The sequence below is a fragment of the Dendrobates tinctorius genome, unplaced genomic scaffold (genome assembly GCF_039654945.1).
Source record: "Dendrobates tinctorius isolate UK_male_01 unplaced genomic scaffold, ASM3965494v1 ptg000039l, whole genome shotgun sequence".
In the NCBI taxonomy this organism is placed as follows: Eukaryota; Metazoa; Chordata; class Amphibia; order Anura; family Dendrobatidae; genus Dendrobates; species Dendrobates tinctorius.
The window spans coordinates 13,592,088-13,606,339 of NW_027361707.1; the positions used below are offsets into that span (position 1 = coordinate 13,592,088).

Below are 14,252 nucleotides of genomic sequence, written 5' to 3' on the forward strand. Positions count from 1 at the left end.
GGAGGGCCTCAGAAACCATTTTTTTCCCATTTTTTAGGGGTGGGACTCCTAGACTGGTAAAGCCTGAATAAGGCAATAGTCCCTGCCTATTTGTCTCTTTCCTCATGTGCAGACATTGCAGGATCTTAGGTATCCATGGTTACGACCACTGATGTAGTGACAGTTAGTAGGTTGCTATTGGTCGAAACCATAGATACCTAAGGTCCTGCAATGCTTGCACATGAGGAAAAAAAGGAAACAAATCAGAAAAACTTTACTACAATTGTAATTAAAGTTATTTGCTAATATTATTATTATTATACCTATTTCATATTGGGATAGGATCTTGGAGATGGAAATACCCCTTGGACCACAGGGAATATGGTCAGGCAGTTTTGGGTTGAATGGCAGAGATCAGCGGTTTCCCTGATCTCCATTCTTACAGCAGGCCTAGCAGTTTGCATTATACAGCCTGTACAATCATCATAAAGAGCGTGGGCGTCATCTGCCTGCCGGAGTCAAATAACTACAAAGTTGTCTTTATTTTCCGAAACATTTTTATTCTTTCTGTGTAGCCTTGACATTATTATCTTTTATTTCTTGCATGTAACCCATGGCATTTTCAGTGTAGTATTATCGGAGTAAGATGAATGAGCCGGATGTTGTATTTGTGCTGATATTTAGAAGATTTTCTTTGTTGCTGTTGATTTGGCTGAAAACAACCTCAGCTAGAAATGCTAAATAAAAAAAAAAAAATTCATGGAATTAGAGGTTACCTGAGTGATGAGGTGTCCGGGAGACTGGGTCTGTCAGTATCTCAACATGATTGATTATTAGCATTAGACTGCAAATATCCTGTATAAGGGCAGACTACACAAATGGAACAAATACTAATAATAGATATAAAAATCTGAAAGCTTGACTTACTCATCATGCAGGAGCTTAGGAGGCCTTTACTGGCATTTTGTGAGTTGGAGCAGCCTAAATCAGTAATATCAGTAGAAGTCAAATATGTAACGATTGAATGTGGAGGGCCCTGTATAGGTCAACATTTCCCCAAAAGTAGAAACTATTACCTCTTTTCTGTTATACCTCTATAGGTTCTTCTTAAAAAAAAAAAATAGTATGCAGTAGGTACCTTTTGGTGGTGACCAGATTTTTTCCATTTAAAGGGAATCTGTCACTCCATTTTTGGACCAGCTGCCGACACTGCCATCAGGGGCTTATCTACAGCATTCTGTAATGCTGTAGATAAACCCCCGACGTAACCTGAAAGAGAAGAAAAGCGAGTTATATTATACTCACCCAGGGGCGATCCAGGTCCGATTTGGGTCCGATGGGTGTCGCTGTCCGGTCCAGTTCCGGCGCCTCCTATCTTGTAGCGATGACGTCCTCTTATTTGCTTCCCATCGTGGCTTCGGTGCAGGTGCACTGCTCTACCCTGTTGAGGGCAGAGCAGAGTACTGCAGTGCGCAGGCGCCGGACCAGGTCACAGAGGTCCGCGACGAGAAGCAAAGAGGACGTCATTGCTACAAGCTGGGAAGCTGGACCGGACCGTGACACCCTCCGGACCCAAACCGGACCCGGGGTGAATATAATCTAACTCGTTTTTCTTCTCTTTCAGGTTACATCGGGGGCTTATCTAAAGCATTACAGAATGCTGTAGATAAGCCCCTGATGGCGGTGTCGGTATCTGATAGTCCAAAAATGGGGTGACAGATTCCCTTTAACAGGTTCCTGTACTTTTCAACAACTTGATCTCATTTCAGATATGATAAATGGTCTTAAAGCACCACTCCAGCATGTTTATTTTTCCACACTGGAATGGTGCTTCTAATGAAAGGTCCCTGCTCCCGGTCTTATACTCAGACCTCAGCCGTCTTCACCTATTTTTGGTGCTGCTCGAGCCCCACGGCACCATCATGTGACCCCAACTTCTAACTGACCTAAAATCAAAAGTTACATCTCAAGATCTCAATGCAAGTCTGTGAGAGTCAAAACGAGGAATTCATAGACTTATATTAAGTTGTGACCTCCAGCCCGTTCGAAACACTGGAGCGATCCGGCAGGTCACAAACTGCTGGACGCCGACTAGACCGGGGTGATTAAAAGTGACAACGCTGTAGAGTGAGTATAATACTAGGGTCGGGAACCTTAAGTTAGGCGCACTACTCAATCGGTAAAATAAAAAAATATCCTGGGGACATGCTTTAAAATTATTAAAACAAAGGTAAATGTCCAAGTTGGGAATGCCTCTTTTAATTCTTTTTGATATATTATAATATTTATAATTTTTTTTATCTACAGTACATAAGGCAACTATACAACGAGAGCTGGTCCTCGCGATATAATTACGTCGTAAGCGGCAACACGGTATCCATAATGTGGTCCGTTACTGTATCGATCTTTGCCATTGGCGGTCTCCTAGGGGCTCTCATTGTGATACCAATGGTGAATACCTTAGGAAGGTAAGTGATTTTTTGTTCAACATATACTCTCACATAGATTGTGGTATAGAGAAGTTATGAGCACCACAAATAAGAGTCATATAATATAACTATAGAAAAAGTCTTAGACCGCTCATCCAAATATTGTACATTGGTCTGAGGTAGAAATACGCTGTCCAGCACGGGTTTTACTCCGGCATCCAGGTAATCCACTGGGGGGTTCTCCTCAATTGCCACAATTGTACCCTATCGGACATACACATCACTGATTTACAGCGTTATTGATCACACACGACAACGGGCTGTACCGCATGGAATCTTCTCTGACATCCAGGCATCGAAATCCTCTTTTGGAATATCAATACACAACAATACAATACGCAACAAGATACCTATAGTGGAATGTAGAAACTCCTCATCTATTCTACTGAACCAGTTAGTTCTGACGAAGGTCCTCCTGTGGACCCAAAAAGGTTTAACTTGTTTGTTGGATGCACAACAAATGGAACCTTTTATGCCTCATAATTACGTCATAGGTGTGCCCCTAGACTCATAAAATGACACTCCCCCCTGCCGGTGCTCATTAAATGCTGCTGTCATAGATCGACAGAGGCATTTAACCCTTTCATCCTGAAGCCCGTTTTCACCTGAATGACCAGGCCAAATTTTAAAATTCTGACTAGTGTCACTTTATGAGGTAATAACTCTGGAACGCTTCAACGGATCCCAGTTATTATGAGATAATTTTCTCATGACATATTGTACTTCACAATAATTGTAAAATTTGTTGGCTATGACTTGCATTTATTTATGAATATATCAGAAATTTGAAAAAAAAATTTTTTTTGCAATTTTCAAACTTTTAATTCCTATGCCCTTAAACCAGGGGTTTGTGCCACATAAAATAGTTAATCAATAACATTTACCACATGTCTAATTTACATCTGCATCATTTTTTAAACATAATTTTTTTTTTCTTGGAAAGTTAGAAGGGTTAAAAGTTAATCAGCTATTTCTCATTTTTCCAACAAAATTTACAAAACCACTTTTTTCGGGACCACATCACATTTAAAGTCACTTTGAGGGACCTATGTGACAGAAAATTCCCATCAGTGACATCATTCTACAAATTGTACCTCTCAAGGTGCTCAAAACCACATTCAAGAAGTTTATTAACCCATCTGGTGCCTCATAGGAATTAATGGAATGTGGAAGGAAAAGATTAACATTTTATTTATTTTTTTTTACAAAAATTTAATTTAGCCCCAAACCTTTTTAATTTCACAAGGTTAACAGGAGAAAATGCACTGTACAATTTGTTGCGCAATTTATCCTGAGCATGCAGATATCCAATATGTAGAGGAAAACTACTGATTGGGCGAATGACAGGGTTTGGAAGGGAAGGAGTGCCATTTGATTTTTTGAACATCTAATTTGCTGGAATCGTTATTGGTCACCATGTCGCGTTTGGAGAGCCCCTTGTGTGTCTATACAGTGGAACCCCACCAAATTACATTATTTTGGAAACTAGACCCCTCAAGGAACTTATCTAGGTGTGTAAGGAGCACACTGAACCCCTCAGGTGCTTCACTGAAGTTTAAAATGTAGAGCCATGAAAAATCACATTTTTCCCACAAAAATGTTCTTTTATCCTCAAATTTTGTATTTTCACAAGGGTAGCGGGGAAAATGCACCATGCAATTTGTTGTGCAATTTCTCTTGACTACACCAATACTCCTAATGTGGAGGAAAACTGATGAAGCAGCTTTACTCTTTGGGTAAGTATGATTACAGCGATGCCACATTTATATAGTTTTTTATGTTTTGATGCTTTTACTTAATAAAAACTATTTTATAGAAAACGTATGTATTTTTTCATCACTGTATTCTGAGAGCTATAATATTTTTATTGTTTCCTATTTTTTGACTGATGGATCTGTATGGCAGCTTATTTTTTGCGGAACAAGATGACATTTTCAGTGATAATATTTTTATTTACATTTGTCTTTTTGATCATGTTTTGTTCCACATTTTGTTTGGCAGTATGATGAAAAAGCATCTTTTTTTGCCACGTGTATGGGACAGTTCTACGTGAATGGCTGTTCTGGTTGCGGCAATTCCAAATATGTGTACTTTTTTTTGTTTACTTTTATTTATTTACTTTTTAAAATAAAAATACTAATTTATGGGCACTATATATATATATATATATATATATATATATATATATATATATATATAGTGGATATGTATAATGGGTATATGGGCACGGGACTATGGGATGGAGGATAATTATAATTTGTTATAACTTACCACAGTTAATATGCCCAGGCAGCGCCGGGCTCTTCAGCTAGTATATATATATATATATATATATAGCTGAAGAGCGCGGCGTTGCCTGGGCATAGTAACCAACTGTGGTTAGTTATAACAAGTTATAATGATTATATTGCACATAAAAACATTTCACATCATATATTCAACACTACAGATTTGCAACACAAATCAACTAAATGATTACCCAAGTATTGATAGTATTTTATTTTCAACTCATTCAAGATTTTTGGTTTTTCCTTTCGGTGCAAAGATGAACAGATTTTTGGCAGTTCCAACTCTTGAACAGATCACGTAAAGTTGACCAAGAGAAAAGCTTGGAGATTGCAAATCGATCCCTACTACTTTCAAGGCCTGTCCCTGAGCATTGTTAATGGACATTGCAAATAGTTGAACTGGAAACTGGAGGTGTTTAAAATCAAAACACAAATCAGATGGAATGAGTGGAATTCTTGGAATGAAATTGTCCTCTCCTTTGGCACATCCTGTTTCTGAGCTGTGTATCTAATCCTATCCTGTGTGATAATGTCTGCTGAGCTGTGTACCTAATCCTCTCCTGTGTGATACTTTCTTCTGAGCTGTGTTTCTAATCCTATTGTGTGTTACTGACTGCTTAGCCGTGTATCTAATCCTATCCTGTGTGATACAGACTGCTGAGCAGTGTATCTAATCCTATCCTGTGTGATACCATCTGCTGAGCCGTGTATCTAACCCTATCCTGTGTGATACCATCTGCTGAGCCGTGTACCCAATCCTATCGTGTGATACTGACTGCTGAGCAGTGTATCTAATCTTATCCTGTGTGATACTGACTGCTGAGCCGTGTATCTAATCCTATCCTGTGTGATGCTGACTGCTGAGCAGTGTATCTAATCCTATCCTGTGTGATACCATCTGCTGAGCCATGTATCTAACCCTATCCTGTGTGATACTGTGTGCTGAGCTGTGTATCTAATCCTATCCTGTGTGATACTGTGTGCTGAGCAGTGTATCTATTTCTATCCTGTGTGATACTGACTGCTGAGCTATGTATCTAATCCTATCCTGTGTGATACTGACTGCTGAGCTGTGTATCTAATCCTCTCCTGTGTGATACTGACTGCTGAGCCGTATATCTAATCCTATCCTGTGTGATACTGGGCTCCCCCTGCAGTCTGCGTCAGAGGGTGGTCTGTGTTGGTACGGTAATAAATTGTGTTATTTCCAGCTTTACAGAAGGACGATAACACCATAGAAATAATAAGAATAATAGGCCAAATTGTTTGGTGAATTGGAATGCGCGGGGTTAAAATTTTGCCTCACAACATAGCCTAGGACGCTCTCGGGGTCCAGATGTGTGACTGTGCAAAATTTTGTCACTGTAGCTGCGATTGGCGATTGTAGCTGCGATTGGCAGATGCTAATCCTGGACATACACACACATACATACATACATACACTTTTTCCCCATTATGTACCTAGGGGCAAAATTGTTTGGTGAATTGGAATGCGCGGGGTTAAAATTTCACCTCAAAACATAGCCTATGAAGCTCTCGGGGTCCAGACGTGTGACTGTGCAAAATTTTGTGGCTGTAGCTGCGACGGTGCAGATGCCAATCCTGGACATACACACGTACATACATACAAACATACACACGCACACACACACGCATTCAGCTTTATATATTAGATATACATATATGTATATGTATCAGGATTTTTAAAAAAAATATTTTTTCAGTTTTTCTTTTTTTACTTTATATTTTGCTTATTGGTGGTTGGGCTCAGCCTACTTACCAATTCTTGTCTCAATAAAGGTATTTTATCCCTTTATAACTATTCCAATGATTCCTTGACCACATGTTTGGCTTCTTTTGGTTTCCGGCCACAAATGAGCAAGACACAGAAAAATAAGGTGCTCAGAGCCATGGCCGAGGTGAGGAGAAACCCACCACAGCTGAGCAAGACACAGAAGTACAAGGTGTTCAGTGCTCAGAGATTCAGTGGCCAAGGTGAGGCTGGTTTCACATTTGCGTTTTTTAGCGCTGGAAAAAAACGCTAACCTGCGCATGCGTTTTTTCCCCTATATTTAACATGGGTGCGCATACCTGCGCGCTTGTAAGCGCATGTATGCGATTTTCATGCGCTGCGTTTTTTTGGGGTGTGCGATTGGATTTTCCAGACGCATCATGTTGCATTTTTTGGCCCTGCAAAAAAGCGCATGCGCACATATGCGCACGTTTTGCGCTAAAAATGGCCATTATAGCCTATGGATGCGCATATGTGCGCACTGGCATGCTCATGTAAGCGTTTTTTTGCATATGCGTTTTTTTTTTTTAACCATGGAATTTAGGGGTTTGGGTTAGAGTTAGGGTTAGTTAAGGGGGTTTAGGGTTAGGGTTAGGGTCAGGGTCAGGGTTAGGGTTGGGTTTTGGGTCAGGGTTAGGGTTAAGTATGGTTTGGTTAAGGGTTAGGGTCAGGGTTAGGGTCAGGATTAGGGTTAAGTATGGTTTTGTTAAGGGTTAGGGTCAGGGTTAGGGTTAGGGTTAGGGTTAGGGTCAGGGTTAGGGTTAGGGTTAGGGTCAGGGTTAGGGTTAGGGTCAGGGTTAGGGTTAAGTATGGTTTTGTTAAGGATTAGGGTCAGGGTTAGGGTCAGGATTAGGGTTAAGTATGGTTTGGTTAAGGGTTAGGGTCAGGGTTAGGGTTAGGGTTAGGGTTAGGGTCAGGGTTAGGGTTAGGGTTAGGGTCAGGGTTAGGGTTAGGGTCAGGGTTAGGGTTAAGTATGGTTTTGTTAAGGGTTAGGGTCAGGGTTAGGGTCAGGATTAGGGTTAAGTATGGTTTTGTTAAGGGTTAGGGTCAGGGTTAGGGTTAGGGTTAGGGTCAGGGTTAGGGTCAGGATTAGGGTTAAGTATGGTTTGGTTAAGGGTTAGGGTCAGGGTTAGGGTTAGGGTTAGGGTCAGGGTTAGGGTTAAGTATGGTTTTGTGAAGGGTTAGGGTCAGGGTTAGGGTTAGGGTCAGGGTTAGGGTTAGGGTTAGGGTTAGGGTTAGGGTCAGGGTTAGGGTTAGGGTTAGTTAGGGTTTAGGGTTTGGGTTAGGGTTAAGTATGATTTGGTTAAGGGTTAGGGTCAGGGTTAGGGTTAGGGTTAGGGTCAGGGTTAGGGTTAGGGTTAGGGTCAGGGTTAGGGTTAGTAAAGTCATGGTTTGGGTAGTGTGAGGGGCCACCTAAAAATGTTGGAAAAAAACGCAAACGCGGTAAAAACGCGCTAAAAACGCATACAAACGCATAAAAACGCTGCGTTTTTTTCATGCATGCTCATAAAAATGCTTGAAAAAAACGCAGCAGTTGTATGCTTATGTATGCGTTTTTTCAATGCGTTTTTTTGCGGGAAAAACGCGCTGCAAAAAAAAGCAAGTGTGAAACTAGCCTGAGGGGGTTGAAAACAGATTTTTCAAAGGTTTTAGGAACTAATGAGATGAGAGCGACTCTTGATGGACTGTGTTGGATGATCATGTGTTTGGATCAGTAAAGGGCACAGACTGGAAACTAGACCCCTCAGACGCCAGCAAGATGGAGGTGGTGTACTGCTATAGCCTGAAATTATTAAAAATAATCCAATTTGATATTTTTTCGGGTTAAAAATGTACTGAAAGATATTTTGAAATTTGAACCCACCAACTTCACGGACTTTACCCCAAAATTTGATTTGCAATTCATACATTCACACGATAATCACATGATTAAAATGCCTCTAATAGCATCTAAACACCACCGGGTACTCAGCTAATATCACACCTGTTAACCGGGACTGACTCCCAGGAGCGGTGCCCGCATTGTTCCAAGCAGTTTAACCCTCTAAATTCTGCAATAGATATTGACCTAGAAACCTAGACTCAGGGTACTGACCTAGATATTCACCCAGTACCTAGAAATATGAAATGGAAGCAGTGAAATGCTATTGTGTACAGAGGAGTGAGGTCACTGCAGGACTTTGAAAAGGTGAGAGAGGAGGATGGGATTACCTGGTGGGTAGTGGATGCTGGTGCGACACACACCCCGACGTGCGTTTCGACCTCCGTCCATATATGTATTTGGCATATACCTTAGCCTAGGTTCAGATATGCATTCAGGAGGGCTGCGGATGGCAGCATACTTCCTACTTTCTTCCTCTGTGAAGCTCCGCACACGCTGTCCCTGCATACCCAATGTTAAAGATAGGTATGCAGGGAAATGCAGGACGCATGCGGCAGTAGGCGGAGCATGGGCGGAGCTTCACAGAGGATGAAAGGATAAAGTAGGCTGCCATCCGCAGCCCTCCTGAGCGCAAGTAAGAAACCATCCTTACGTAGTGATTTTTGCTTTTTTATTCTTAAAAATTTTACTGAATGTAATTATGTTTTCTTTTTATTAATTCTGTGGGCACGCTTTGTTGTGGTGTTACCACTTACCAATTCTTGTCTTAATAAAGGTATTTTATCTTAATATAACTGTTCCAATCTTTCCTTGACCACATGTTCAGCTTCTTTCTATTGGTTTTCACAAACTCTCCGAATGGTCTGCCATTCATCCTCTATGCAGATATATATCACCTACTATATATGAAATATTATACACCTCCCTCTTTTAACGAATATATATCTACTGCTATGTCCAGCACATGTTTTAAATAATTGGTGGTCGGGGCTCAGACTCCTCACCTCGGCCATGTCTCTGAGCACAGAACACCTTGTACTTCTGTGTCTTGCTCATTGGTGGCTGAGCTCAGCCTCCTCACCTCGGCCACATCTGTTGTGAATTCCCTGGCTCAGACTTCTGAGCCAAAGCTCCCCCTGCTCCCTCCAGTGGTTACTGGAGGTAATGGAGCTGGCCAGATTGACAGAGGTCTGCCACCTGATGATGATGATGACGATTGGAGGTCTGGGGTTACTGATTGGAGTATTTAAGTCTGTAGGCTTCCTTCAATCCCTGCTGGTGATTGCTTTCCTGTGCATTCTGAGGTCTGATGTCTCCTGCCCTGATCCTGAATTGTTCAGCTATGTGCCCATTTGCTAATCCTTTGCATCTGATCTGTTTTTGTCTCTCTCTGCTTGTTGTGCGGGTTCAGCTTGCTCCTCTGGGGGCTGTGCTGGACCACCGCTCCATATGTTACAGCCTGTGTCAGTTTGTTCAGTCCCCTGTTATATTGGTCTCTTTTGCTTTGCTTCTAGTTCATACCAGAGTTCTAATATAGTGGGGATGAAGTCGTGTGACTTCAATGTTTTTTTGTACATCAGACGTGTTGGATTTTTCAGGGCTTTTGTGTGATTGCAGACAGTGTCTTTCCTTTCCTATCCTATCTAGTCAGTTTGGGCCCCATCATTTGCTCAGTCTATTTTTCTGCCTGCGTTTGTGTTTCATCTTGTCTCACCGACAATATATGTTTGGGGGCTATCTATTCCTTTTGGGGTCTGCTCCGGGGCAGTTTAGATTTCATCTTTCTTGCTTTAGGCTAAGTTAGCTCTCCGGCTGTGCTGAGGTGTCTAGGGCATCGTAGGTACGCTCCACGGCTACTGCTAGTTGTGTGGATAGGATCAGAGGTCTGCAATCCACTTAGTTACTAACCTCTCTGGTTTTCTGGTGGCTTAGTCTGTTCCTGCCATCCTCCTTGGTGACCCATTTGTAACAGAATCACCAACCTTACTGTAGACTCTAGGGTACTCCAAAGAAGGAAAGAATTGTGGGGCCATTGGAGGATTTTTTTGTCTAAATGGAGACTAGGCAATTGTCCGATCGAGTTGAGCAGCTCGCTGCTGAAGTGCGGGGAATTTTTGCCTATCTCGCTCAATCATCTGCTGTTGAACCAAAAATCCCTATTCCTGATGTGTTTTCTGGGGATCGGTCTAAAGTTTTGAATTTTAAGAATAATTGTAAACTATTTTTTGCTTTGAAACCTAACACATCGGGGAGCTCTGTGCAGCAGGTTAAAATTGTCATCTCCCTGCTGCGCGGCGATCCCCAAGATTGGGCTTTTTCTTTGACACCCGGAGATCCTATTCTGGCTAATGTGGATGCATTTTTTCAAGCCTTGGGGTTGTTGTATGATGAACCTAATGCTATTGATCAAGCTGAGAAAACTTTATTGGCCTTGAACCAGGGTCAGGATTCTGCAGAGTTATATTGTCAAAAATTCCAAAAGTGGGCGGGCCTTACTAAATTGAATGACGATGCCCTAGCAGCTTTCTTTTCGAAGGGACTGGCAGAAACCGTAAAGAATGTTATGGTGGGATTTCCTGTCCCCTCTGGTCTTCACGACTCTATGTCATTTGCCATTCAAATTGATCGGCGTTTACGTGAACGTAAAACTACATGAGAGGCGTTGCCGCATTTCGAACGAACTTCTGAACCCATGCAATGCGATAGGGTTTTGTCTAGGGCACAACGTCAGGAGTTTAGAAGGCGTAATAAGTTGTTTTTTTTTGTGGGGACGCCTCTCATACTATTTCTGTCTGCCCTAAACGAGAAAAGTGTTTTGCTCACACATTTGAGGTGGGCAGTGTGCAGCCTAAGTTCCTTTTGGCGATTACCTTGATCTGCTCCTTGTCTACATTTTCCGCTCAGGCTTTTGTTGATTCAGGAGCAGCTTTGAATCTGATTGATTTTGACTTTGCCAAGCGTTGTGGTTTTCCCATGATACCCCTGACGACACCTATCCCTTTGAGGGGTATTGATGCTATTCCTTTGGCGGAGAATAAACCCCAGTTTTGGACCCAGGTGATAATGCGGGTCGCCCCGGACCACCAAGAGAATTGCATATTTTTGGTGTTGCACAATTTGCATGATACTATTGTTCTGGGTTTTCCTTGGTTGCAAACCCATAATCCTCTTTTGGATTGGAAATCTGTGTCTGTGGTGAGTTGGGGTTGTCAATGTGTTCTTAGTGAGTGACACTCCTGTTTTCTCCACCTCTCCCCAGTCTCATGATATTTCTGACTATTTGGCTGATTTTTCTGATGTATTTAGTGAGAGTAAGTCTGTGTCTTTGCCTCCTCATAGGAGTTATGACTGTGCAATTGAGTGTAGATTGTGTAGATTTCCCAAGGGTCGGCTTTTCAACTTATCGGTACCTGAACATGATGCTATGTGATCTTACATCAAGGAGTCATTGGAGAAGGGTCAGACCATCCTCTTCACCTTTAGGTGCTGGGTTTTTTTGTGGCCAAGAAAGATGGCTCATTAAAGCCATGTATTGACTATCGTTCCCGTAACAAAATCACTGTTAAATATCTGTACCCATTACCTCTGATTTATTTTCCAGAGTTAAAAGTGCCTTTTGGTATACCAAACTTGAACTCAGGGGGTGTATTATCTTATTCGCATCAAGCACGGGGATGAATGGAAGACAGCGTTTAATACTCCGGAGGGAGATTTTGAGCACCTGGTGATGCCTTTTGGGCTCACTAATGCCCCTTCCATCTTCCAATCTTTTCTGAATGATATTTTCCAGGACTTTGTGGATAAGTTTTTGATCATTCATCTGGATGATATTTTGATCTTTTCCAGTGATTGGGATTCTCATGTGGAACATGTCCGGACTGTGTTCCGCATTTTGAGGGAAAATACTCTGTATGTTAAGGGATCGAAGTGTCTCTTTGGTGTACAGAGGATTTCTTTTTTGGGATTCATTTTGTCCCCATCTGCTATTGAAATAGACCCGGCCAAGGCACAGGCCATTTAGGAGGGTTCAGCCCACTTCTTTGAAGGCTCTCCAGAAGTTTTTGGGTTTTGCTAATTTCTACCGTAAATTTATAAGTAATTTTTCTGGTATTGTTAAACCACTGACTGATTTGACCAAAAAGGGCGCCGATGTGGTGAATTGGTCTCCAGAGGCAGTCTCGGCATTTCAGGAGCTTAAGCGGAGATTCACTTCTGTTCCGGTTCTACGGCAACCTGATGTCTCACTGCCATTTCAGGTGGAAATAGATGCTTCTGAGATTGGTGCAGAAGCAGTTTTCTCCCAAAGAGATCCGGAAACTTCTAAGATGAATCCCTGTGCCTTTTTTTACTCGAAAATTTTCCCCATCTGAACGTAACTATGACATGGGGAATCGGGAATTTTTGGCCATGAAATGTGCATTTGAAGAGTGGAGACATTGGTTGGTGGGAGCTAGACATCAAGTTGTGGACCTCACCGACCACAAGAATTTGATTTATCTTGAATCAGCCAAACGCTTGAATCCTAGACAGGCTAGGTGGGCCTTGTTTTTCATGCATTTTAATTTTGTGGTCTTCTTTATTCCGGGCACTAAGAATGTTAAGGCGGACATCCTTTCCAGGAGTTTCTTTGCTGATTCTCTTGATGTGACCAAGCCTACTACCATTCTAAATGAGGATGTAGTTCTTTCTGCCATCTCTCCTGATTTGAGACGTGCCCTGGAAGAATTCCAGGAGGATAAACCTGAATGATGCCCTATGGGAAAATTGTATGTCCCTGACCAGTGGAGGAAAAGAGTAATGTCTGAAATTCATTGCTCTGCGTTGGCTGGTCATCCAGGTATCTTTGGTACCAGAGATTTGGTGAGTCGGTCTTTTTGGTGGCCTGCCTTATCTCGTGATGTCAGGAATTTTGTGCAGTCCTGTGGGACTTGTTCTCGGTCCTAGCCCTGTTCTCGTGCCAGTGGTTTGTTGATGCCCCTGCCAGTGCCCAGGAGGCTGTGCACCCATATCTCAATGGATTTTATCTCTGATCTCCCTGTCTCTCAGAGAATGACTGTTATTTGGGTGATCTGTGATAGATTTTCTAAGATGGTCCATCTTGTACCACTCCCAAAGTTGCCATCTTCTTCTGAGTTGGTGCCCGTGTTTTTGCAACAAGTGGTTCCTCTGCACGGGATTCCTGAGAACATTGTGTCGGACAGAGGAGTCGAATTTGTTTCCAGATTTTGGAGAGCTTTTTGTTCCAAACTGGGAATTCAGTTATCTTTCTCCTCCGCGTTTCATCCTCAGACCAATTGGTAGACTGAGAGAACATACCAGACTTTGGAGTCCTATTTGAGATGTTTTATATCTGCTAATCAGGATGATTGGGTCTCATTTTTGCCATTGGCCGAATTTGTACTAAACAATAGGGATAGTTCTGCCACTTTGATGTCTCCTTTCTTTTGTAACTTTGGGTTTCATCCTCGATTTTCTTCAGGGCAGGTGGAAGCTTGTGCCTGCCCAGGTGTGGATTCTGTGGTAGAGAGAACGCAGCAGATTTGGGCGAAGTAATGGATAAGTTGTCCCACTCTCAGGAAAAGGCCCAAAGGTTTTCCAACCGGCATAGGACCATTGGTCCCCGGTTTAAAGTAGGTGATAAGATTTGGTTGTCCTCAAAAAATATTCCCATGTAGGTTGCATCACCAAAATTCAAGCCAAGGTTTATTGGACCTTATAAGATTTTTGGAATCCTTAACCCCGTTTCTTTCCATTTGGCTCTTCCAGTTACATTTTAAGATTCATAACGTTTTTCATAAATCTTTGTTGAAAAGGTTTGTGGA

The 14,252-nt window shown here is 42.1% G+C and overlaps 1 protein-coding gene across 5 annotated transcripts in view; it reads left to right on the forward strand.

Annotated features, from left to right (window-relative positions):
• Window positions 1-14,252, forward strand: part of SLC2A9 (solute carrier family 2 member 9) — a 635,276-nt gene that overhangs the window by 206,564 nt on the left and 414,460 nt on the right. For all 5 annotated transcript variants that reach the window (XM_073574480.1, XM_073574478.1, XM_073574481.1 and 2 more), the window contains one exon: window positions 2,287-2,447. In XM_073574480.1, coding sequence (XP_073430581.1) covers window positions 2,287-2,447 — 161 coding nt within the window. The remainder of the gene's footprint in view (window positions 1-2,286; window positions 2,448-14,252) is intronic.